Here is a 25,064-nt window from a genome sequence, read left to right as displayed (position 1 = left end):
CACACAAAGGATCTTCAAAAAGACATATACACACAAAGGCACATTTATTTATCATGTTTTAAAATAGATAAAAGACATACTGGAGGAGAAATGAAAAAAGAAAAAAAGCGCTAACAACATTTGGTTCCTCTTTCTTTCACAAAAAGCACACAAATAAACAACATTGGCCTGCGTCTCCATAAGTGCTTTAGATATGCAGTGCTAGTTTCGGCGTCTTTGTTGCCTACTTGGAAAATGCTGGGAAAATAACTTTTGGTGTTTTTATTCAACTACACACACTATGAATACTAAATTCAGTTTGGCTAGATTACACAAGCTGGATTCACTGGTCAGATACACTAGAAATCTCAGGACACCTGCTGGTTTCAAGGGGGTAATGCAAAATAAACATGACTTTTTTGGGCACAGTTATTGTTAGTTTTAAATTTATAGTTATCCTTGGTGTGAATGGCCCTTTAGGTGCTCTGAAGTTATGTCAACATGTTTGAATGATGTTGGCTTAACTTTCTGCATCTGTGTGCACTAATGAGCACTGTAATATTACTGTATTATAGTTGGAGATACGAAAATGATGACAACAATCACAGGAAACATACAGAGCTAAAAAAAAACAGCTTTTGACTAAGCAAAATTCATGCCATTCTTGACAAATAAAAAACATTACAGCAGTATATGCAAGACACTAGAGCTGTAATCGGGCTGCAAAAATTAGGTCGGATAGGGCCCGAGCCCGACAGGTACATTCTGAGTGACAGCTTTTTAAAGCCCGAACCGGTTTATATCCTGACATGCTTCTAAAGTGCCCCTGCACACAGCTCTTTTGCCTTTTTTCAAGAATGATTCATTTATACATGTTTTAACATCATTTATTAGTAACAAACATAGGCTATTGGCCACTTGGAAGTTGCAACAAAGAAATAACACAAGTCCTCTGTAACATTGCGTCATCCTAGTACTTTAAATAGGGCTAGGTACATACATTTGGCCTTTAAATTGGCCAACACACACCAATAAAAGTCTTTCCTAACAAATAAATTAAAATAAATTCTAAATGACGTGTATTTGGCAATAACGATATTAAGATTAAGGCTCTGCGAGATTTGTTTCGCCACTTCTCTTCACAATCTGGTATTAAGGCGATGGTGAAGCTGAATATTAAAAGAAAAGCCTAATGCCAACATTAGCCTGTATACTCTGACTACATTACAATTTTTTAGTTTAATTAATATTTATTTATAATTTTAAAAATCTTTACTCACCAAGATTGGGCTACGTGTTTTTTGTGGAGGAACACTATTAAATCCACTGTAAATGGCTTTAGCACAGTATGCGCTCAGGATGGTGCGTCCAGCAGCACCAAACACCCTTTTCTCCCTTTTGCTGCTGCTACAGGACGAGATGCAGAGTTCTGATCTGGCTAATTTTAAATCTTTTGGGTAGGGTTGTTTGTTAATCTTTTACCAGCCAAGAACATCCACTTCATTTTCCATGACCGCGGTTGCAATGTAGCAAGTGGCCTCGTCATCTTTCCTGTCAGCTGGCTGTGCATTGCTGTCAAGCCCTCAACCGTAATACGCAGACCAACATCACACAAAACATTTCCCTCTAACATTTCAATAAACAAACTAAAAAAATAAGTATTTACAAAAAAAGTCCTGCATTTTATTTGATTAGCATTTATCGATGACATGTTTTTGTACATGTTTATGTCCTCTAATCCATTGACATTTAACATTTACAAATTGTAGTGAATCATTTGTGATTTATACTCAGCGTGTTATGATTAACACAATAAAATATATAGCGCTTTGTGATTATTTAAAAGAAAATCTAGATCACGATTCAGAAGAAGCTGGAATTCTCATGCACTTGTCAGGAAAACCCTGCTCTGTGATCAATAGTAAATCTAAGAATTAGCTGCTTTTATTGGTTTCATTTGACTAAAAAACACAAATACTGAAACATCTCAAAGAATGATTTCATACAAACTCTTGACAGAAGTTATGAGGTGATTTAATAGTAAAAACATGTTCATAAATGCGGTATTTTCATGTGCTTTCAGATCAGCAGCCAGCAACACGGCCATAGATCACTGAGACGCATCGGCTGTCAAATAGCAAAAATTTTATTATTTCAAGACTGCGCTGATTGAATCTTCCACAAACTCAAACACTGCTAAATCTCTAAGCATCTACTGGAGATTTACAACTGATTACAGAACCGGCTTTACTGACAAAATGTGCATGGACATCGCCTTGGACTAACCACCCAAACATAATATTTAAGAAGTAAAAATTGTTAATGTCAAAACATAAAATGGAGTGTGAATAGGGATGGGTACTGAAAGTCTGTATTTTATCAGTATCGGTGCTAAATTATTAAGGAGTGAAGTATCGATAAGCTCTGACGTTAACAGTTCTGCTATCGGTACTGGAGAATTATTGCTGCCTAAACAAAAATCACAGTTGCATAATTTAACTGACAGACCTTTTTTAATTTGGCCTTTTTAATATTCGTCTGCACAGTCGGCAATCTCACATGAGAATTGCTCGTGTTTCCAGCGAGTGTGTCAAGTACAAAAGCCTTCACATTTCTCGGCTGTGCGTGCTCACTCAGCAGAGGCTCGCACTAAACACACACAAATAGCTTGCGACACAGAGTTCCCGAGTGTACAGCGACAATCCCTGTTGCAAGAAACGCAACCAGTTGTTTTCTTGTATAAGCGGAAACGCACGCAAACTGGCTAAGTGAAAGGATCTTTCAAAAGGGCATTAACTGCAGAAGACTGCCCAGCTACTATCGGTAACGTTTCATCATCCACATCGTTATCCCAGCAGTCAATCACCTAAATTAGTATAATATTAATAGTCAAATAAACACACAAACATTCGTTTACAATAAAAGCAGTTTTTTTTTTTTTTTTTGCAGTAGCCTATCTTAGTTAACATTAAAAATGCTACATCAGCTGTATTTACCAATATATAGCCTATGAATAGCCTAATAATAAACTATGCTTAAGAAGTTGTAAAAAGAAAAAAAAGAAAAACTGCTTATTTTTAGTGGTGGCAAAATTAAATTAATTGTTTCCTCTGTGCACCGCGATGCAGATGGGGACAATTCAATATCGGTTCAGTAATAGATCATAACCGGTTATTACATACTGACGTTATTTATCTCCTATGCGTGATGTCGCAGTAGAATACTATGGCGAAAGAGGCGAGGGCAAGTAAATAAAAAGCTTCTACTACTTAAAAGGTAGATAATTATGCACAATTCATCTGCTTGTGAGTTTACTGGAAAGTCTTCCGTTGACATTAAAGAAGGCACAGTACACAAGCTGCTATTTCAATACTAGGGAGAAATGCTGTAAAACTCCACCTCTGCCTCTCTCTCTCTCTCTCTCTCTCTCTCTCTCACACACTTTGGACATTTGACTAGCTGGCCTGTTTGTAACTTTCCCTCTCCTCTCGGCTGTTAAAGCGATACTTGTGGATCCAGACACAAGTGTGCCTGAGGTGCGAGTTTTCTCCACTGTGTCTATTATGGATTACCCTTGATAACCGTGTATTATGCGCATACAGACTGTAACCATGGCTGTTCTTTCTGCGTCACTCACAGGTAAACATCACTTTCATTTATAAAGCCAAGTGCAGCCCTTTTTGTTGAGCAGGTGACGACAATCACCAATCATAGGGGTGTAAGACAGCGCTTAAAAAGCAAACAGGATAATATTTATATTAGTTTATTTGCTATAAGTGCTCATGCCGTCTTTTGTGCATGTGTTGGAGTTTTGTTTGATACATTCCGAAAGACTGTTTCTTTGAGCAAGTCAAATTAAAGGTACAATTCATATATCTGACTACTTGTATTAGAGGATAAAATTGTATTACAAATAGTATATAAATATGAATATATTTATAGATTTTAATAAAAAAAAAAAGTTTTATGTTGTGAGAGAAAAAATCTAATCATGTTTGGAAAGCATCATCAATGCACCGAGATAGCGAATTGAACCGAATCGATGGCATGATAATCGTAACCGAACCGTGAGGCCAGTGTAGGTTCACACCCCTATTATTTTTACTTAGCAAAACTGCTCCAAATGCTCCAAAACTGTATTAAAAACTCCTAGTTAACTCCTAAAATGCTGTTAACTCATTTACGAGAATGCGTTAATGAAAAATCATTAACATTTTCTCATTTAACTGCATTTTGCAACTCAAAGAGGAGGTATTTTTGACAGCAGGGAGCACAATAAATCAAGAAAGATCCCGACTTCTGCCAGAAATGGCAAACATGTTAATTTATAATTAAATATTAATACAATAAAAACATAATAATAAAACAAAATGTTGACAGTTATTTTCAATTTGCCTTTTATGGAAATAAAACACTACAAAAAGTACCAATAAGAGAACTGTTAAAGTACCGAACCGATAAGTGGTATCGATAAAAGTAGTGATACCGTTAAAACCTCAATGATACCCATCCCTAAGTGGGAATAATGCTGAATTAGTCTTAAGTTAAATTGTTTGAACTCTCTATTTCTTGATCTTCCCAGATCTTTTCTATATACTTATTTAGTTCCTGTCTGGTTTCTTTTATTTCCTCCAAGACAGTGCAGAGCTCTTTGTGTGTTTTCCTCATCTGTGCAATCGACTTGAGTACATTGGATTTGACCTTTTCTGGATCATCGGTTTTCCACTGTTGCCTCATCTGGTGAATCTCTCTGGAGTCTTTCACTATGAAGGCGACGTCAGCAATAACCAAGAGTCCACTCAACACACCTGATGCTGCTGCTACTGCTCGGACAGCTTTGGCAGACTGAACGGCAATCCTGCCGAAACTTGCCAGCATTCCCAGAGTAATGAATTCTGTGACACCGGCTACTGTGGTCCTGCCTAACCTCCATGACATTTGTACGTTAACAAACGTTGAATTACGGACAAAATCATGAAACTTAATTATTTTCGTCATTAACTTCCTCACTGTTTTCAGTGAATCAAGAATTGGTGCGCTCACGCTTTCATATTCCTGCTTCAGTTTTTCAATCTTCTGACGGAGGGATTTTTGTTTTACTGTGTTGGTAATGTTGGAGGCAGCACCTGTTGCACCACCTAGGACCCCAACTCCAATACCAACTCCTGCTACAATCAGAGACGCTCCGAAAGTGAAAGGTGCCAGAATTGCACCAACCACTGCAGTGATTCCTCCTGCTGTCCCAATCACCGCTCCTGACAGACTGCCTGCTGTGGCTCGATAGTGTATCGCCTCTAAAGAATCCGTTGTTTTCCCCCAGTCCTGAACTAAGGCTCGAAAGGCTTTATAGTGCGCAGTATAGGCCTCATCGAAGGTCTTGATGCTACTCATGAACTTTTGTTCCAGCACTTCTGGAATTCTCTCGTTTCTGTTTACTGCCTCTCTCAGGAATTCTTTTGCTAAAATCTCATCAGCTGACGGTCTGTGTTTAGGGTTACGGCTGAGCATTTGTTTGATAAGTTTCTGTAGATCTTCCGAGTACCTCTCTGAGATTTCAGGGGTGGTTCCTGCCATGCTATTGGCATGAAGACGACGGCGATCTATGAAGTCAGCCTGTCAGATAAAAGAACACAATTCTGATTGATATGTAGAATCTGTGCTTGCTAAATGTAAAAAGCAATTAGTTATTTTACGCAAAGTGAGTAAACCCTTTGACTCAAAAGTAACAAGTTGCCTTTACTTTAAAAAACAGCTGCAACTCAAGTTGAACTATTTTCATAACTATGCAAATAGGTCATTTATTTAATTTAAGGCATGAGGTTTACTCACTTCAAGTAAAGAAAACAAATCACTCTTATAGCAGTGGCTTTCTTACCTTTTAACTAAAGTCAACTAATCACTTTTCACAGTCTGTTTTTGGTATCAACTTTTACTTACACTACAGTCAAGCCTTACAGTTTATCCATTCATGCAATAACCAAGAATCAACTCTATAACCTTTTAAGATTCCCACATGATAATATTTGCAACCCAGGCTCATTCTGGAAGAGTAGTCCCGCGGACATTTCTGGAGACCACTCAAGGTACGTATTTGTGCAGCTTTTGTTTTCGTGAATCCGTGAGAGGCTGCTGTGCGCGCTTTTTTCGCATCTCGAACGCCTCTCGGCGCTCGCAAAGTTCTCTCATAAAGCTGCTAGAGGCTGCTGTCGCGTGACCGTCTGTCCTACTGACTAGATGACTGAATGATTGACTGGGTGACCGGGCAATCGGCTGACCCACCCTCCTCCTCCTTCCCTAAACCCAACCGGTTTTACCGATTGACCCACCGGCCTGCCTGCCCACCTGCCCACTTGCTCACTCGCTTACGTAACCCAAGCAACGATTTACAAAAGCCGTCCAGAAAAAGAAAAGCCCTCGTCTGATTTTGATCACGTTATCAGATTTCATCACATTCATCACATTCCTGCTATGAACTCGTTCGCTTTATTTTTTGGAATCTGTTTTTGTTTTACTTGATTTCTGAAACAGCTCTTACCAGGACTCTAACACTGTCGTCGCCATCGTCGTGGTCGGCTCCCCTCCGGGTCTCCACTCTGCCGACGTACACGAAGAGCTAACCGGACAAACTGATTGTGGCGGGAAAGCCCTCCACACAAAGGTGAGCTGTCAGCTAGCGAGCGCAAAAAGGATTGTATATTGTATCGTTCGCTTTAAAAAATGAACTGCAGCCATACGCACCTCCGGCCACGTAAACCACGGTCTTCAGAAAAGTCCCCGGGGCTACGTTTTCAGAATGAGCTTGGGTTGAATTTTTGGCAGAAGAAAAAAATGTACTCACCCACACATCCAGCATGCAAAGGTCATGGACCAGCCATCCTAAAGACCATATATCACTAAACAAAGATTGTCAAAGTTAGTGATAAGATCAAATACAATAGTTTAGGTGACTAAAAACAAACCAAACTATACCACAAAACAGTTACCTTTTGGAATTATATCTCCGTTGATAAACTTCTGGGCTGACATAGAGATCTGCACCCACAACTGATTGTGCATATGCATCAGCTCTGAAAAAGACAAATCAAATATTGTAAATCAAAACTGATAAATTCAAAATATCTCAGATTTTTTTGTATTGTATATTTGTTTCACCTGCTTAGTGCCGTTGCACAGCCAAAATCTCCTAGGTTGATGTAGCCATCTTCAGTAAGGAAAACATTCTATAGAATGAGAATAGAAATCTTGTAAATGAAATACTTTGCTTTGGTGACATGAATCACTGAGCCTTTATAGTACACACCTGAGGCTTAACATCTCTATGAAGAACACTGTTCTCATGGATATACTGCAGAGCCAGACAAATCTGAACCAGCCAGTCACGGATCTGTACACAAATGATACAAGAGGAACAACAAGTTAATTACTTTTTTATACTCTTTTTCAATGGTATCCTTGTATTCTAAATGGCTGCATCTCACATATTAGTGTACCACAATTGGAAAGTACTGTATTTTTAAAAAGACCTAATGGGATATCCACCCAATAATGTAAATTCTTGTATTCACCCAGCCTCAACTTGTTCCACACCCATATGCGTTTCTTCCATTTTCCAAAAACAAAATAATGTTTAAAGAATTTTTGTAAACAAACTGTTGATGGTAGCTGTTGACCTCCATGTTATTCTTTTCTATGATAGAAATCTGTAGGTTTTGCCAACTGTTTGTTTGCTTGCTTCTTCAAAAGTTATTTTAAACACAAAAATCAATAGGGTTTGGAACTACTTTTAGGGTAAATTAAATAAAAAACAAGTTTTTTAGAAGTTAAAAAAGTCTAAAGTATAAATTTGACAGTGGCTAATTTAACAAAAAATAAGGCATCAGCTGGAGCATGTGTAGAAGCAGAATGAACAGGTCTGTCAGTGCCTTCTGCTATGATGGCATTACAGAACTTTACAAAATATAGTGCATCAACATTAATAACCCACATAGCAAAATTTCTCTGGCCAGGCTCTGGCCCACACAATCAGGTTTTGCTTGGCCCACATGCCGCAGTGAATTACGGTACATGACTGGACCAAATCTGGCTTCCAGACAAGGGCCAAACACAGACCATATCTGGGCCAAGTCTCAGCCAAGTTAATAACTCATAACTGGGCCTGAACTGGGCCAGATAGGTTGGTGTGTCACGATTGCAATGAAATTGATAAACCCATAGAGTGATGCGCTTTAGGCACACTATGGGCACGCTTTTTCTCAAAGTGACCTGATTGGTAGAATTTTTTTTCTTTACTCAAAAATGATTTTAGTGTATTTTAAATGTGGGTCAAGACTGGCCAAACTCACATGGCCCACTTATCAAATTTTTTAATCTGGGCCAAATACTACGTTTTTCATCTGGCCGCCTTAAAAATGGTGCCACCTCTGCCAAACCCGGGCCATGTTTGACCCACATGCTGTATGCCAGTGCCGAATGAATGCCTGCTGTGCCAGTTTTTTGCCAAATCTGGGCCAGAATTCTTTGCTACTAGGGAATAGAGACCAGATTTCTTAAGAATGGGAGCTATGGTAAAATATTATTTAAGTTTGACAAAAGTATCCACTAACTTAAGCTTGGTGGGTCTACCTTTAAGCAGAGAGGTGTGTGGGGAAGCAACAAAACTGTAGTTGTGGATGAAACATTTGTAGAACATGGCAAACCCAAGGAACATCTGTAGCTCCTTGACAATTTGGGGCCACACTGTGAAAGCTTTGAGGCAGCAGAGACAAGTGGTAAAGGGGACCGGAAGTCAACCATGACCTTGTTGAACAGGTGAGGATAATCTGTTGTTGAGGGCTTCTTTAATCTAATCCTACATAGCTTGGTATTCGGTTTGAGTCGTGGGTATACTCTATTTTTGAGGGCATAGCTTTAAGCAAGAAATCAATAGCACAATGCCATAGATGGTGAGGATGTATTTGCATAATCTGGGTGTTAGGAATCTTGATGCTGGTCATCAGACATGGTCTAGAAACAGTGGGTTTCATGCAATGGGTTTTGCAATGTGGACACCAAAGAGTAAGCTCTCCTTGGCTCTATGAAATGGAAGGAGTATGTGTGGCTAGCCAGAGATCTCTCAAGATTATCTGGTATCTATGTGCATTGATGACATGGAATTAAGGAATAAGAAGAAAAGGCAAGAAGAAAGAGGCAAGATGCAGGAGATGCAAATGAGGCAAATTTTGCACATTTGCAGCAAATGCATCAAGTAATCCACATCCTTCTCTCCCAATAAGATGATAATCCACTTTTCTTCTCACATTTGCATTGACTTTTATGCAATTTACTTGAGAAAATACTTAATCCCCCATTTGGTGGGAACCCAGCATTGATGTGTCATTACATCTGCCTGTTGGTTAGGCTTGCCCTTAAAATGCATCACAGTGCATTTTAGTGTGTTCATGTGGACAGAAATGTATTTATTTTTAAACTAAAGCCAAAAAAACTCCATGCATAATAATATCAGCAAGTTTGAGCTAAACTCTGCAGGCACACTGGTACTCCATGACCAGGGTTGGTGATCTGGACGATGTAATGCTTATCATAGGAGCTACACTGAAAAAAGTGTTGCATGCAGAACTGTTGCAAACAATTTATTTGTGTTGAATTTAAACAATCAAATTAAATTAAATAATGTTCAACTTAATGTGTTTGTTTAAATTCAACACAATTAAATTGTTTACAACCACTTAACATAATAAAATTGAGTAAATCCAAGGAATCATCTGAGAATATTTTTTTTTCAGTGTACATTAAATATTATCTAATAGGTCAGAGTCAATCAACACTATCAAGAAGTACTTTTATTAGATATATGGACTGGAATATTTTACATGTTAGGCAACTTGGAATTAAATTGATCAAATTTTGGTAAATTGTGGGTCTTCAGATTTTGTTAGAGCATTACTACAAGTTCTCTTGGTGGTGTCAAAATCTTTCCTTCTCAGATTTGCTTGCGTTCTTGCTTAGCAATGGGTTAGACTTGGTGATTAATTCGGGGAAAGAGACTAGGTTTTTGAAAGCACTCCTCATCAGACTATCAATATGAATGGAGAGACTTTAAAAATAATAGATCTTCACCATTGCATGTAGGTTCAGACTGGAGTTCTGAGTTAAGACTTTATCTGTAGATGGTCTTGAGTGCAACATCCTTTCATAAGCTTTGGGCTGCCAGCATTCTATTCTCAATAGCAAATTCAGCAGCAGTGCATTCTTTCTGGTAGAGATTTAGTATCTCTAAAGAAGAATCTCCAACTTTGTTCAATGAACTATTTGTTAAAGAGCAGTTAAGAAATTGATTAATTGCTGTAATCTGTTATATGAAATTCTAGATTAGTTATGCTTCTTGCCAAAGTTGTAGACACTCACCTGTTGTTCTTCAAAAAACCCGATACTTTTCTGTGCTTGCATCTTGTTGTGAAGATCTCCCCAGGCACAGTACTCCATAACAATGTACAAGTGTCCAGATTCTACATCTGCATAAACAAATATATTTTAATAAGACAAAGAATATATAGCTTGTAAGAATGATAACAAAAAAAATTTAACCGTTATACCTTCAAATGAGTCCTCATAAGCCACAATATATCCATGGTGAAGCTTCTTCAGGATGTTGACTTCATTTTTGACAGTGTCGAGAGGCACGTTCTGTGAACAACACATTGAATCTTGAAGTCACAGTGGAAAATTTCATTTCGGATTCAGTTATAATTCCATATCTCAACACTTTGGTCATTACAGCAATACATGTTTGACTATACTCACATCTCTGTAGTTGACCTCTTTGACCACGAAAAGATCTCCATCTGTATTTTTCACCAGAAATGTTCGTCCTGAAATCCCTTGTCCGAGTTCCTTTTCTATGGTGAATTCATGTTTTTCCAGCACTTCTACAATCAGGATTTGAAATGGAAATTACTGTGTTCTCGGAAAATACTGTATTATTAGCACAGAAAAAAAATAGTTATACTCACTAACTCTTCGTGATGATATATCATTGGAGTAATTTTCCATATTTGATGCTGTAGAAAAAATGCAAATCAAAACTGATACAAAAACTGGTATCAAAGAGTGTAATGCAATATTGAAAATGCTGATGTTTCAGTGAGTAAATGATAAAAGAAATAACATCATACGTGAAACATTATATCTAAATATGATATTGCACTGATTTTGTTTTTACTAGTAATCTATTACCTTTTGGACAGTAGGGCTGCTGAGATACCTGTTATACTTTGAATTTTACTTGAAAATGCTAATGGTTTGTCGGCGCAATAGCTTAGTGGTTAGCGTACCTGGATGGGAGACCACATGGGAAAGCTAGGTTGCTGCCGGAAGTGGTGTTAGTGAGGCCAGCAGGGGTGCCCAACCTGCGGTCTGTGTGGGTCCTAATGCCCCAGTATAGTGACGGGGACCGAGGTCCTGACTCTCTGTGGTGGTTAAAAAAATCCCTGGATGTCCTTCGAAAAAGATTAGGGCTTTTACCCCGGCATCCCGGCCAAATTTGCCCTCTGGCCTCTGTTGCTCATGGCCTCATAACCCTCCCCATATCATAACTGGGTTCATCACTCTGTCTCCTCTCAACCAATTAGCTGGTGTGTGGTGTGCGGTCTGGTGCAAAATGGCGGAAGAGTTAAAAGTACACAGGGTTCATGAAAATCACGAAAATCTAACACTGTACATATCATCGCCAAAGAAGTTCGCCTTTACTGAGTTTTAACTGAATCTACAGCTCATAACAAAGAGCGGTAATGCACCAATGGTCATCGTGAGAATCCTGCTCTGTCTGCTCATGTATTGAGTTGGCTGACTCAGCGGCTTTTTTCCATAAACACAGAGAAATGAAAATCAGTGCGTAACAAGACTGAACATTTAAAATGACACAACAAAAAACAAAACTTTTAAAGTTAAATTAAGAATTTTCTTGCTTTCTTTTGTCCAATTTTTTCTCATGGTGTATATTATTTTGCTATTTAGTTTCTGATGACTGTTTTGCTGCTTTCAGCCTTGAATTGAATGATTTATTATGATCTTTCATTTGGCATATCACACAATGGAAAAGTGGCTTTTGTAAGACCCAACACATCTAATAAATGGAGCGTTAGGTGATTATTTTAACTATTGCACTTCACATTCTCAGATAATCCCCTCTAGACATGGGCCGGTATAAAAGTCTGATGGTATGATAATCTTGGATAAAAATGTCATGGTTTCCCAGTATCACGGTGTTGCGATTACTACTTTAAAATAAGTCCTGTGGTATAACTTGAAAACAGTTATTGTCCCATGCCTAATCCAAATATTAAAATATTATGTTATTCTGGGATTATGCCATAAGAATAAAGTTTCCCTATATGATTTCATATCTCTGTTTGGAAATGATTTATCATTTTAGATTGTAATGTAATGTAACAGTAACAATGTTTATGTAATATAACAGTTTTAGATTAATTGGGTTGATTCTGTAGGTAAGTGCATCAGTATATAATCTAATAAACCATCCACATAGATGAATACAATAAAAAAAAAAAATGATACAATGGAAATAAACAGTGTTTTATCATTTTCTGAATCTAACAGTGTTCAGGTAGAGTAATTGAATAATGAAAACAAAAATAAGTCAATAAAATTAATCACAGTTTCTTATGCTTGACTGTTTTTAAAATCCTTATACAGTCACAGGCCTCAAAAACACATGCACATGATAAATTATAATACAGGCTCTACATTGCATGTTCAAAGTGACTATTGCAAATGATTACATTGCGATGTCGATGCTGAAACAATATAAAGACAAAAAACTAAAAAAAAAACAGCCCAATCCTGACACTTTCCCACAAAAATATTATCAATTTAATGTAATCCAAAATTGCATAAATTTACTATTTTATTTACAAATGTTTAAATAACTTGCCATGTTAATAATTTTTTATGCTTGGCTAATTAGGCCATAATACACTCTAATACATTTTTTTTTTTGTAACATCTATTATGTCGCTTTCAACTTGGTAAATACATTCTGACATACTTAGTAATTTATGAAAATGTAAGGAATGTATTTAGTAGGTTGATTAAAAGTGACATTAAAGATGTCACAAAAAAAAAATAAAGCAAGTTTCCTTTAGAATTTTCAACTGTGGCAGCAGGTCTTTTACACAAATCTACCAACTATGTTATTTCAATGACAAATGGAGAAATGTCGTGAGCGCAGTATTGCAAGTCGAGATCGCATTTATGTAATATGAGCAAATTTCTTTGCTTGCACACTGATTTCTTCTGTTTGTGCTCAAGTTCTTGCACGCTCCCTCAAATATATGCTGCTCAAGCGCAGATCTTCTTGTGCGCTCTCAAATACACACTGCTGAAGTCTGATTTACTATGTTTATGTAGTGAGTATGTCTCTAACGTTTATTAGATTTGCTAGGAATATTTCTGAATGTCTCCAGTAGACCTACAGAGCGGCAATAATGCGTCCTGAAGTAAAGTGAAACGGCTATAAACTCTGTAAAGTCATAAGCACAACCACAGACCTTTATCTATAAAGTATAATTGTGGAAACTGTGTTCATCTTAACTGAAAGCTACGCTGTTTTCTCAGTCAGTCAGAATGTCACCTTAAAGTGTTAAACAAATAACGCACAGCACTACTATGATGACAGAAGAGTTTGCGCTGTTATAATTCACTAACCTTTTAATGCGTTTTAGTGCGATTTATAACCTGCTATTAAAAAACCAACAGCAGCAATGACTGAGTGTTTCGAATGAGAAGCTGGAATTTAGATGTGGCGAGATGAATTTTGGTGTGGCGCCCCACCACGGAAGAATGAATGTATTGGAAACCATGCTATGTTTTTGCCGAGTGTGTTAGGTTGCTAATATACTGTATATCAGATTAATGTATCTCAAAGTAGTTTTTTCAAAGTCCTCCTTAACATTCTATGTTATTTCTTTTCATAGTCAATTTACTGTAAATTGTTGGTGATAAACAAGGTTAATGAATTAAAATTGAATATACTGATTGTTATAATTCATGGTATTACCATTAATGAATAATTGATTATTTGACAATTAAATAAAAAATAATAAAATGTCAAAAAGTACAGTTAATAATAATAATAATAACAATAATAATAATAAACTTACCTGCCTGAAAGTCCAACTGGGCTGGAAATTTAAGAAATGATCTTCACAGATGAGTTCATCAGTTATCTGTCTTCAAAAATATACTTAAAAAGTTCTTCAGAGTAATCTTCTGTAAAACATTGTCTTGTGATTCATAAGACAACAATGTAAAGGAATAAGTGAAATATTATACCCTATGTAGTTGTTAAGAGCTCAATTTTATGTAGTTAAAAATAGACATTTTCATACACATCAGCAATCTATGCAAAGTCTGTCTGAGCAATCAACTCTGAATGCTGATTTATTTATTGCTAATCTACTGTAAGCCCCTCCCTCTCAACCCACAGTGTCTTACAGCATATTTGAGTATACTACAACAATGCATCATGCTATATTTGAATGAAAATGATTGGTATTAAACGAAATACAATATTAATCATTAGCTGACAATTGTTTTTACTTGTATTCAGTCAATAGGTAGAGATTAGTATAGTTTTATCAAGGTTTTTCTTTATTCAATGTTATGTAACAATTAATCTATATTGTTCTTAACCATTTTATATCGACAAATAAACTGAAAATGAAGAAATATAATGGCACCTATCTAACATTTTAAAAACCGCATCAAGCTACGCTGTTAAAAGTTGTGAACAAATTTGTAAACATGTGAACAAATTTGAATATTAGAACTATTTTAATTGGTTAAACCTAACCAAATTGAACATAACACAATAGCTGTATTATGGCATGTTTTTTGGTTTATGTATGTCTGTCATATAAATAAATTAGTTTCAGAATTACATTGAACATGTTGCCTTTTCAAAGTTGTGTGTGTGCGTGTGTTTGTGTATATGTACATACAGTACACAAGCATATGTATACACAAAGAACATGGAGTGAACTTTAAGTGTTTCCAAACCAGCTGACTGTTCAAATCAGTAGCATAACCAACACCAGGAACAGAATGTCTCCTTTATTTCTAGGGCTGGACAATGCGGGCAAAAAACCCTCAAAAAATCTATTAATTATTTTCAGTGTTGATAAATATTCATAATACTGTATTTTTGCATGCAATATGTACAACTTATTTTGTTCATCAATACTCTGTCATCACTTTTGGTTTTTGAAATTGCTATAATATTCACTAGAGCAGCTCAACACTGCGGAAATATGCAATGTTGTTGAGTGTGGCGATAACATTTATTGCGCTATAACTAACTTTCCAAATGCTACTTTAACAGCAATTTAAAAATTATTTATGTTATGATCTTATTCAAATAAACAGCTGATAGATATTTCCTGAGCTAATTAAACAAACAATTAAAAAAAGCTACATCAAGATGAAATGTTTAGATGAATGACTGGAAAGCTTGTTGGAAATTCTGAATGTTGTTGGGTGTCATCATGGTCTCCCAGCATTAGTGTTTATTTTCAGCTCTAGGCTGAATGATGAAGATAGTAAAGGCCCCATCTGATTGGTCAGATTTTGCATTTCTCTTGTGAGTATTGCATTTACTATTATCATGCATGCATGATAATAAAGACTAATGTGCAGACCTAATATTTGCAATTGTCTAGTTTAAAAGATACCAAACTGCTTGTAGCCCAAAGGGTTTTGGATATACAACTTGTTTAGTGTGGATATGTGAGGGTAATGACTTGTGGCCTACTAAGGCAAACTGCTTCAACAGGTTAAAAGTGTTTTATTAGGAGTTGAGGGCAGACTTAAGGATTTGTGTTTAATATACAGCATTGTAAAGTGATAAGAGAAGATATATAAACTTAAATAAAACCCAGCAGATTTGATACAATATACATGTATATTTGAGTTATCTTTTTAAAACCTAAAAAAGGTTGATTTTTACTTCTGTCTTGGGATAAAATGAGTAGTGGTAATAAAATATTGATCTCCAGTAGGCATGGGCCGGTATGAGATTCTGACGGTATGATAACCTTGGATAAAAATATCATGGTTTCACGTGATTGCTGCTGTAAATTATTCTTTTGAATGTCTGGGTAAAAAGCAAACTTTTTTCTCCTTTGAAGACATACATTTTGTGTTAAAATGTTTGAAATACAGTAAACATGTCAGGCTAAATAATTGAATGAATCATTGACTTCTGCGGTTTTCAATAGTTACAAAAACAGATTTCTTTACAATTCAAAACGGCATCTTTGGATATATTTTTTTTTCTGCTGGAGATCCTGACTATTGAATTTTTTTGTCTTAATGTGATTAAGACAATAATATGATAAAGGTGTTTACATGAGTTGCTTTTTAAATTTTCCTTTCATGATTCTGTTTTCATGTTATGGCACATAATTCGGTTAATGTCATTGCATCACGTTATTCACATTTCATGCATTTTTGGGAGTTTCATTTTTGATTTGCCGACTTTAACTGCAGTTTGTCACTTTCACTTTCATTCAGGAACATTTCATCCATGCCCCCTGTGAAATCGGCTTGTTGATCTGAAATGGTTTCATAATGAAATCTAACCTTGTCTATCCTTGACAACTGGATGTCAGTTTGTGCTTTGTGTTGTAAACTATCAGACAAGGAAGTTCTGTACTCCATGTATAGATGCTTTAGATAACAGTGCTGACATGTAATGGCTTCTACTATACCAGCAGCTATTCCAGTAGACTTCTGTAACCTTGATTTGTTGAAAAGTTTTTTGTTTTATTTTATTTTAGCTGCTCGTTATACTGTGATTATTATTATTATTATTATTATTAATTCCCTAGCTTAGTATAACATTAATATATTTTTTTCAACAAGATCATTTTACTGAAACTGCAGATGACTGAATAAATGGAAGATAATTGACAGATACAGATTGGTAATTTTTTTTAACTGAACTATTACAAATAAATGTACCTTTGTTGCCTATATATATATATATATATATATATATATATATATATATATATATATATATATATATATATATAATTATAACTGTATGGTGTCATATAAAAAATACATAATACATGTGCTTTTTTAAGGAATAGATCTCAAAAATGTGAATGTTTGGTCATCATTTACTTTCCCTTCAAGTGGTTCCAAATTGCTTTAAGTTTCTTTCTACTGTTGAACTCAAAATAAGATATTTCGAAGAATGCTGAAAACCTTTAACCATAGACTTTCATATCAAAATATCTTCAAAAGAATAAAAAAACTCTTACAGATCTGGAACCACTTGAAGAAGTTAGTGAGTGCATTTTCATTTTTAAGACCTTTAACACTTTAAGGTGAGGTTTGTTTACTTATAAGCACACAATGTGTTTAACTGAAAGTTAGTCCACCCTTATACTCTAATTAAATGTCGTGTGACATTAATAGATACTAAATATGGCAACAAAAACCCCACAGAAATAAAGCCCTGTTTACACTGTACACATCCTGATCATGAACAATGGGGAATATTCAAATAGGTTGTACCAGGATAATCTGCAGAACTTGTGTTGGTCCACTTTTACTTTTACTACAGAGTTAAAATCTTAGATTTAAATAATAATACAATAAAAAACACAACTTTATTGTTTTACTGTTACATTCTTAATATGGCAGATGTTGCTGTATATGAAACTGTGGGATTGAGAAATGAACTATCCACAGTAATCGCAGTTTTAAAGAAAAGCACAGTAAACTGCCTTAACGGTTACAGTATTGTATTTGGACAGCCTTAGCCTAATGGTCATAGAGTTGAACTTTTTAATCCAAAAGTTGCAGGTTCCATTCCTGAAACCATAAGGGATTGTAGGTGGGTGAAATTAAATAACCAGCGCAATCTTTCACTCTCAATAATATGGCTGAGGAAGGCACCTAACCCCTAACTGCTTCCCTGCTAGCCCACTGCTCTGGATGTGTATTCACAGATGTGAGTTATTTTGGATAAAAACATCTGCTAAATGCTTACATATATTGTTTAGTTGCTCTCAACACCATCATCAACACATTCTCCGAGTGACTCAGACTCTTTCACATTGAAACTGCCATTCCTGTTGACTTTGACTATGGTCCACACTGTTGACTGTCCACACAGTTGACTTTGACCACAGTTCACACTCATGACTGTCCACATTGTTGACTTCTAATACAGTCATCCCCTGTATACTTGCTCAATAACTGAGCAACTTGAGTCAGGGAAATCCACAGTGCACATGGATTCTAGACAATGGGACCCAGAATAGATTTTGCCTTGAAATACCAATATGAAGAATCTTTTCTGAATATAGGAATTATTCTATTGGGGCAGCCTTGGCCTATTAGTCAAAGAGTTGAAATTGTAATCCAAAGGTTGCAGGTTCGAATCCTGGCACCATCAGGGATTGCAGGTTGGAGAAATGAATAACCAACACAATCTTTTACCCTCAATACTATGGCTGAGCAAGGCAACGAACCCCTAACTACTCCTCAGACAGCTCACTGCTCTAGGTGTGTATTCACAGGTTTGACTGACTTCTGGATGAAAGCTTCTGCTAAATGCTTAAATGTAAATATATTGTCCAGTTGTTCTAAATCCCATCATTACCATTTGATTTGCGAAACTCATACTCTCTCACATCAAAACTGCCATTCCTTTTGACTGACCACAGTCTACACTGACCACAGTCTACACTCTTGACTACACTACACTCAGTCTGTACTTTTATCCGTTGAAATGTGTTTGAAAGTGCTTTATAATAAAAAGTTGCGTTGAGTTCAGTTGAGTTTGAAACATCAGGGTGTAAGGTCACTCATCTTGCATTCTCATCATGAACATTGACATGGTCACCTCAGGGCTCTGTCCTCAGCCCTCTCCTCTACATGTTCTTCACACTTGACTGATCCCCTATCTTTTACCCACACCACTGTCAGATTTCCTGATGACACCACCATACCAGGCCTGATTACATACAATAGTAAAGCAGCCTATAAGGACGAGGTTTAGGTTTAGCATCTCACTCAGTAGTTTTCCCTCATTAGTGTTGGGTTTTCAATATGTGCATAATCAAAATAGTCTATTCCACATTTCTCAATGCAAAAGATACTGTTTCACAATAAATTGTATTAATATATTGTGGCCTCAACTTCCACCTTATTGGTTATTTAGCATCTTTATGTTGTCCAACCTCAACCCCTTAGCCCTTCCATTTCCCCTATAGGGCAAATGCTAAATAGTCTTTCAAATTAAGATTTTTTTGGGACAACAATAAGATTGAATCATTCCATTTTTTTGATGTGCACTGTTTAAAAAGTACACTTTATTGTATAACTGCAGGTTAACTGCATATATTGTCCACTCTATACACAACACCCTAATCATTTCTGATTTGATTGTAATGTTATATTATATGCATTTTGTTCAGCTGCTTTAAAATGATAATTATTGTGAAAAGCACATTGCAAATAAACTTAAATTGAAGGTATATCAGAAATATGCCTGAATACACCAGCTACAGCAGCAACGTGGCTGTTCAAGGGACCTAGAAGAGACACAAACAAAAATGTGAGGAAAAAATGGCATTAATAAGGATTTTAACTCTTCAAAGAAACTCATGCTCTTCAAAGAAACATTAAAATAAACCACTAAATAGATTACAATTGTTCTAACTCTTTTATAATAACCACTGCATGATACTCTCACAATGTTTACATATCTGATACCTCATAACAACCTTTTTTTCAGCATGTCTGGTTAATTCAATTCAATTCAGGTTTATTTGTATAGCACTTTTACAATGTAGATTGTCAAAGCAGCTTCACATAAATGGTCATAGTAACTGGAACAGTGTAGTTCAGTTTTTAGTGTTTAAGTTCAGTTCAGTTTAGCTCAGTTCAGTGTGATTTAAAATCATTACTGAGAGTTCAAACACTGAAGAGCAAATTCATCGATGCGTAGCTCTACCAATCCTGAACCATGCAAGCCAGTGACGACAGCGGAGAGAGAAAAAAAAACTTCACCTGATATAGGAGTGAAGAAAAAAAAACCTTGAGAGAACCAGACTTAGTTCATGGTTACATCCATGAATGTGAACAGTTGTATGTTGTGTATGAAACATAAACACCTGAGTAAACACAAAGTGTGACAATCTAAATTTTCTAAAGTTCAAATACAGTGCAAACAACCTAGGTGTGAAATCTGGAAAATGTTATTGTTCTTGCACCTTCTAATAATAAAAACAATAACATTTTTGCATCTTGTATGACTTATGACTCAATCTCCTCCATTATACCCTTACTTCAATATTATCAACGACGTGACCGTGACCTCCACATTTGACAAGCTCCTTTACGCTGTAAAAAGTCATTTTGTGGCCTTGTAGATTTCATTAATATTAATATGTACACTTTGTTTAATAAAATGAATTTCCTGATTTTAGGGCATTTTTTTGCTTTGAAATTAATAAAAAAATGTCTGTAATACATTCTAATCAATTTTATAATGATAATTTAGCTGTTGTTTTTGATTAATTTCAGAAAGAGAAAATATTAATTAAATCCAACGTGATTAAAATGAGCATTTTCAAATTAGCCAGGGGCACACAAGTCAGTATGTTTAGCCAAGGACCAGCTGCCCTCGCCGGGTACACGGTTGATGAGCGCCCGTCATGACCTGGAGGTGGACATGTCAGCAATTGTCAAAGGACATTTAAATATAATCTTTAGAAATAAACCGCAGATTTGAGTTTTAAACAACTACATTCTCACATGAACAACCGTTAAAACTTTATGTTCAATTAAATTAATATTTTTGTTTAAAATCTGCTAATTTCTTTAAGTGCTGTTTGCGGTTACTCAATTTAAATGACTAATTTTAAATAAGCTTATTTGATTAATTGTTACTCAATCCATATATGTTCAATTTAATTACTAATATTGCTTGTAATCTGTTACCTCAAATTTATTGAGTAGATATAGGGTATTATTTTTTACAGTGTAGCTGGGGTGGGGTGACAAGCATCATTTGTTGATGTTGGTCCAAAATAGGTGTCATTTTGACTCCTATGGTCCCTTCAGCTGAGTTATTTTGACTGATGTGCTTAGCAAGATGAGTGAAATGGAAAGATCCAACACATGAGCCCCCAGGAATTTCACCTGCTGTGCAGTTTCACTGCAGCGTTGTTAAGATGAGAATATATGAATTTAGTTTTTTCCTAAAATCAAATACTAAATTGTCATTTCAACATTCAGGAATTAGCTGAATTCTAGCATCTTGCAAAATTATTAGTAAAATATTTTGTACTGTCATGAAGGCAAAGACAAAAAAAAATAGTTATCGAAAATTACCTAATAAAACAAATACATTTTAAAAAGTGTTGGAAAGAAAATAAATCTTCTCTCTATTAAACAGCTCTTGCATCGTCTTTGCTCTGTCTCGTGTCTCTTTAGGACACAAGCTGTTCTCTATGATGTTCTCAATCTCCTCTTGAATTTCGTCCTCTACTGCCAAAGTTCAAGCTTGGTGAACTCTGACCTGGGAAATTGCATCAATTGACTGCGTTAGACCAATTGAGGATCAAAACATGATCTTTCTCGACAGAAATTGAAAACACGGAGCAATCGCTCGCTTTTTTAAATAATGTCTAATAAGCTTGTGTAATCCCGCCCCTTTTCGCAGCGCGGCACGACAGTATATCGCATGCTCAAACTCTAATGTGACCGCAGCTTTACTAGGCTTTCTAGAAACATCCTTGCAGGTGTGTTGGAAGCAAGTTATAGCTACAATCTGAATCCCTGCTATATATGATTGTTCCAGTATTTGCTGTCAATGATGTGACAGCGACCTCCACATTGATAAGCTCCTCTAGGACATTTCCTCACAAAATCCTCAATAGTTTAATCTTCTAGTTGTCATCATAAGTAAAATATATGTGTTTTCTGATATTCTCCTCACTCTCTTTAACAACTGATTTCAAAGTATCTGCTATCACCATCTTGTATTCAGTGTACCTCCTGACCTTTATAATCATGAAAGCAATGATTGCTACAGTCAAATTAGTGGGATTGAAAGGTTTGATATTTTTATACAACTGCACTTGTCACCAAATGTCACCAAAGTCCCTTGTTCTAGGTTTACCCACACTGTAAAAATACCTGCTGATTACCTCTTTTTATATTTACTGATTTACAAGTGTTTTCCGTGTATTTCCAGGAGTGAAATGCATTATTGGATGTTGAAAATTCAACTGTACAGTTTAACAAAACTTTTTAATTGACATTTTAGTAGTTTGAAATACTATAATGTATTAGAAATAATATCTAAAGAAATCTGTGTGTAAAATAACAGAAAATGTACTGGCAGTTTTTTTTATAAGGTATTGGTAGCAACAACCATTTTTTGCAATTCTTAAACTTATTCCTCTGTCATTCTCGATCTACCAGTTGATCGCAATTCATGGGCTGGTGTCCACTGCCAATATGCTCAGTGTCTCACTCATGCTGCGTCCCAATTCGCATGCATGTACTACACTCTAAAAGTATGTACTTTTTTGTGAAAATAGCCCATACTTTTGAGTGTGTAACAGAAGAGTCTGCAAGCTGTAGGACACACTACTGCCTCGTTAACATATTTTTATATTGCTTAGTTATGCCACCTGTCAATTATCCACACACCATCCACATTTCTGTCTTAATTTAATTTCCTATCTTATTGGAGTAGCAGCAGCAGGATAATCTCTCAGTCATGATACTTTCATGCAGAGAAATGCCTTCAGCTCTTTGGATGATTCTGCTTTCTGATGTTAATGTCCATACATATATCGATATAAGTATACATTGTTGCTGCAAATGAAATATAACACAGAAAATGTTATTTAAATATTTTCCAGTGGGTTAGATATTAATTTACAGTCACTCAAACAGCTTACTGAATCACACTTGATGATTAGTCTCGAGTATCTGCCATTGTTACGTGGGTCTGTGTTATTTAATTAATCTATTTATTTATTGCCGGTTTGTGCTTGCGATCGAGTTCTAGGAGGAGTATTTCTAGCCGGCTTATCCAGGATTGGATGATGTCCTTGACGTCACTGGGGATTTTCACTATATAAGGATGACAGCAATTGCGTCTCTGTCTCTCACTCTATCTTGCAGTCTCTCGCCCTCCCTCAGCTCGGTGGTGGCTTGAGCTCAGGCGGTCTGGCTGATGGTGCTCTGCAAGCCAGGCGATTATCTAGATGCCGCTCCATTTGGTGTTTTGTTCCTGTTAATCTTTTGATTCTTAGTTCGTAATGTGTTAACTAGTTTGTTTATTTTGATACTTTGTTTTGTAGCAGGTAGGGGTTTATTTTTCATAGTCACATTTTGTTATTTATTTAGTTTAGCGAAGGTAAGCAGTAGCCCGGAAGACTCACCTCTTTTTTATTCCTTTTCACGGGAGTTAAGGTAAGATCTATCGATTTAAAACAGTTTAGTGAGAGACCTGTTTACCTTAGCTGCCCTACCTGTCTACTTGATTTTTGTTAATGTTTTGTCTCTTTTGAAAACTTATGATTTATGGAAAATTAAACATATTGACGGAACGTCAATTTAACCATTCAAACGTCTGTGTCTTCCATATGTTCGGCTCAAACCTTGAATGTTGTTATTCGAGCCAGTTTTGAGTTTGCGCCGTAACAGCCATGTTTGCTGTTTATTGACACTTTTTACCCAATTGTGGAGTTCTAATCAAATTCACATCCAACGCACAATGTACTGTGGGCAATATTAGCGGTTAGAGTATGGACCCTTCTACACTTCAAATTTTTACAGTAAATAGTGAACCATCAGGGAACTCTTTTCATACTCTTTTCAACATAATGATTTTGGGACATACAAATTTTATTTTCTAATACTATTAATGTCAAAAAAATCCATAATGAATAGGCCGACAAGAGCGCATCATGTGTATGCGCGCGTCTTTTATAACTGATGCCGCTCTCTTCAAAAACCGAAAGTTGCTTCTTCTGTCTGGCAATATTTCGGCTTTTACAGTAATAAATGAAAAGTTTATTTAGATGAGCCAATATTATAAATTATTGCTTAAATTATACTTTATTGCTTTATTTGCAATAAAGTAGCCTAACTGAGACGTGCGGCCACACATTGAATCTGAGGACTGATCTCTCTCTCTCTCTCTCTTTCTCTCTCTCTCTCTCATTCAGACATCGAGCCGCAACACAAGTCAAGTTGCAAAACTTAGGCAGGTGCACCTGACAGGTAGAATAGCTGAAGCCTTTGCAAAATCTGACGAAATGCACCATTGAAATTAACAGGCATAAATGTCTTTGAGCCCAAAAAAAAAAGTCTATTGGTAGGATATCTGTAAAAACGCAATTGGAGCCAAAGATACGAGTTGTGTAGCCTATTAATTCTAATAAAATGAAAACTAAAATTAACAATTCATTGCATTTTTCGTTTGAGAAAAATATACATAAACGAAAAAAATCAAAGGGTGGCTAAATTGTATTAATGTGTTTTAATTTTAATGAAAATATGCTCAGCCTATTTAATCAACGGCTATATACGCCGTCAATAGACAAGCCATTCACAACATGTTTTACTGTGTACTGGGTTATAATGTATATTTTACAATAAAAACTAAACGTAGCATGTCTCGCTGTCATTTAAAACATGTAATTCATAACACACCAGAGCTGTGGACCTGTAGTGTTTAAACTTACAGGGCGGTTGGTCAATAGTCTTACTGCGCACTGAACTCCAATCCGAGGGACTCGATAGACAACATTAACTTGAGAGATTTAAAAAATAAAAGGTATTTTTTTAAAAGGAACAACGTGCAAATCTGCAACAAATAAAATAAAAATAAAACGTCTTGCCAGTGCTGTGTTCCGCCACTTACAGTGTGAGACGCCCTTATGCTGCGCCTGTAACTGCCGCTTGTAAGAGAGATCAAAGCTGTATCGATAAAACCAAAATGCAAGATCATATAGTTATTAATA

At 36.0% G+C, this 25,064-nt stretch overlaps 1 protein-coding gene and 1 long non-coding RNA gene across 2 annotated transcripts in view; one reads left to right on the top strand and one right to left on the bottom strand.

The window, feature by feature from the left end:
* The window catches only part of LOC147842925 (uncharacterized), a 959,952-nt gene that overhangs the window by 933,647 nt on the left and 1,241 nt on the right, over positions 1 to 25,064 (top strand). The window lies entirely within an intron of this gene.
* LOC141375243 (uncharacterized) lies at positions 29 to 14,412 on the bottom strand. The gene is given in 10 exon segments (NM_001327832.2): positions 29 to 5,592; positions 6,818 to 6,872; positions 6,963 to 7,046; positions 7,132 to 7,199; positions 7,280 to 7,363; positions 10,384 to 10,490; positions 10,572 to 10,662; positions 10,780 to 10,904; positions 10,989 to 11,036; positions 14,157 to 14,412. Coding segments are annotated over 9 exon segments (1,728 nt in total). The 5' UTR covers positions 11,029 to 11,036; positions 14,157 to 14,412; the 3' UTR covers positions 29 to 4,518.

This window comes from Danio rerio, chromosome 7 (genome assembly GCF_052040795.2).
Source record: "Danio rerio strain M-AB ecotype USA chromosome 7, GRCz13ab, whole genome shotgun sequence".
NCBI classification, from domain to species: Eukaryota; Metazoa; Chordata; class Actinopteri; order Cypriniformes; family Danionidae; genus Danio; species Danio rerio.
This window is presented reverse-complemented; position numbering and strand designations above follow the sequence as displayed.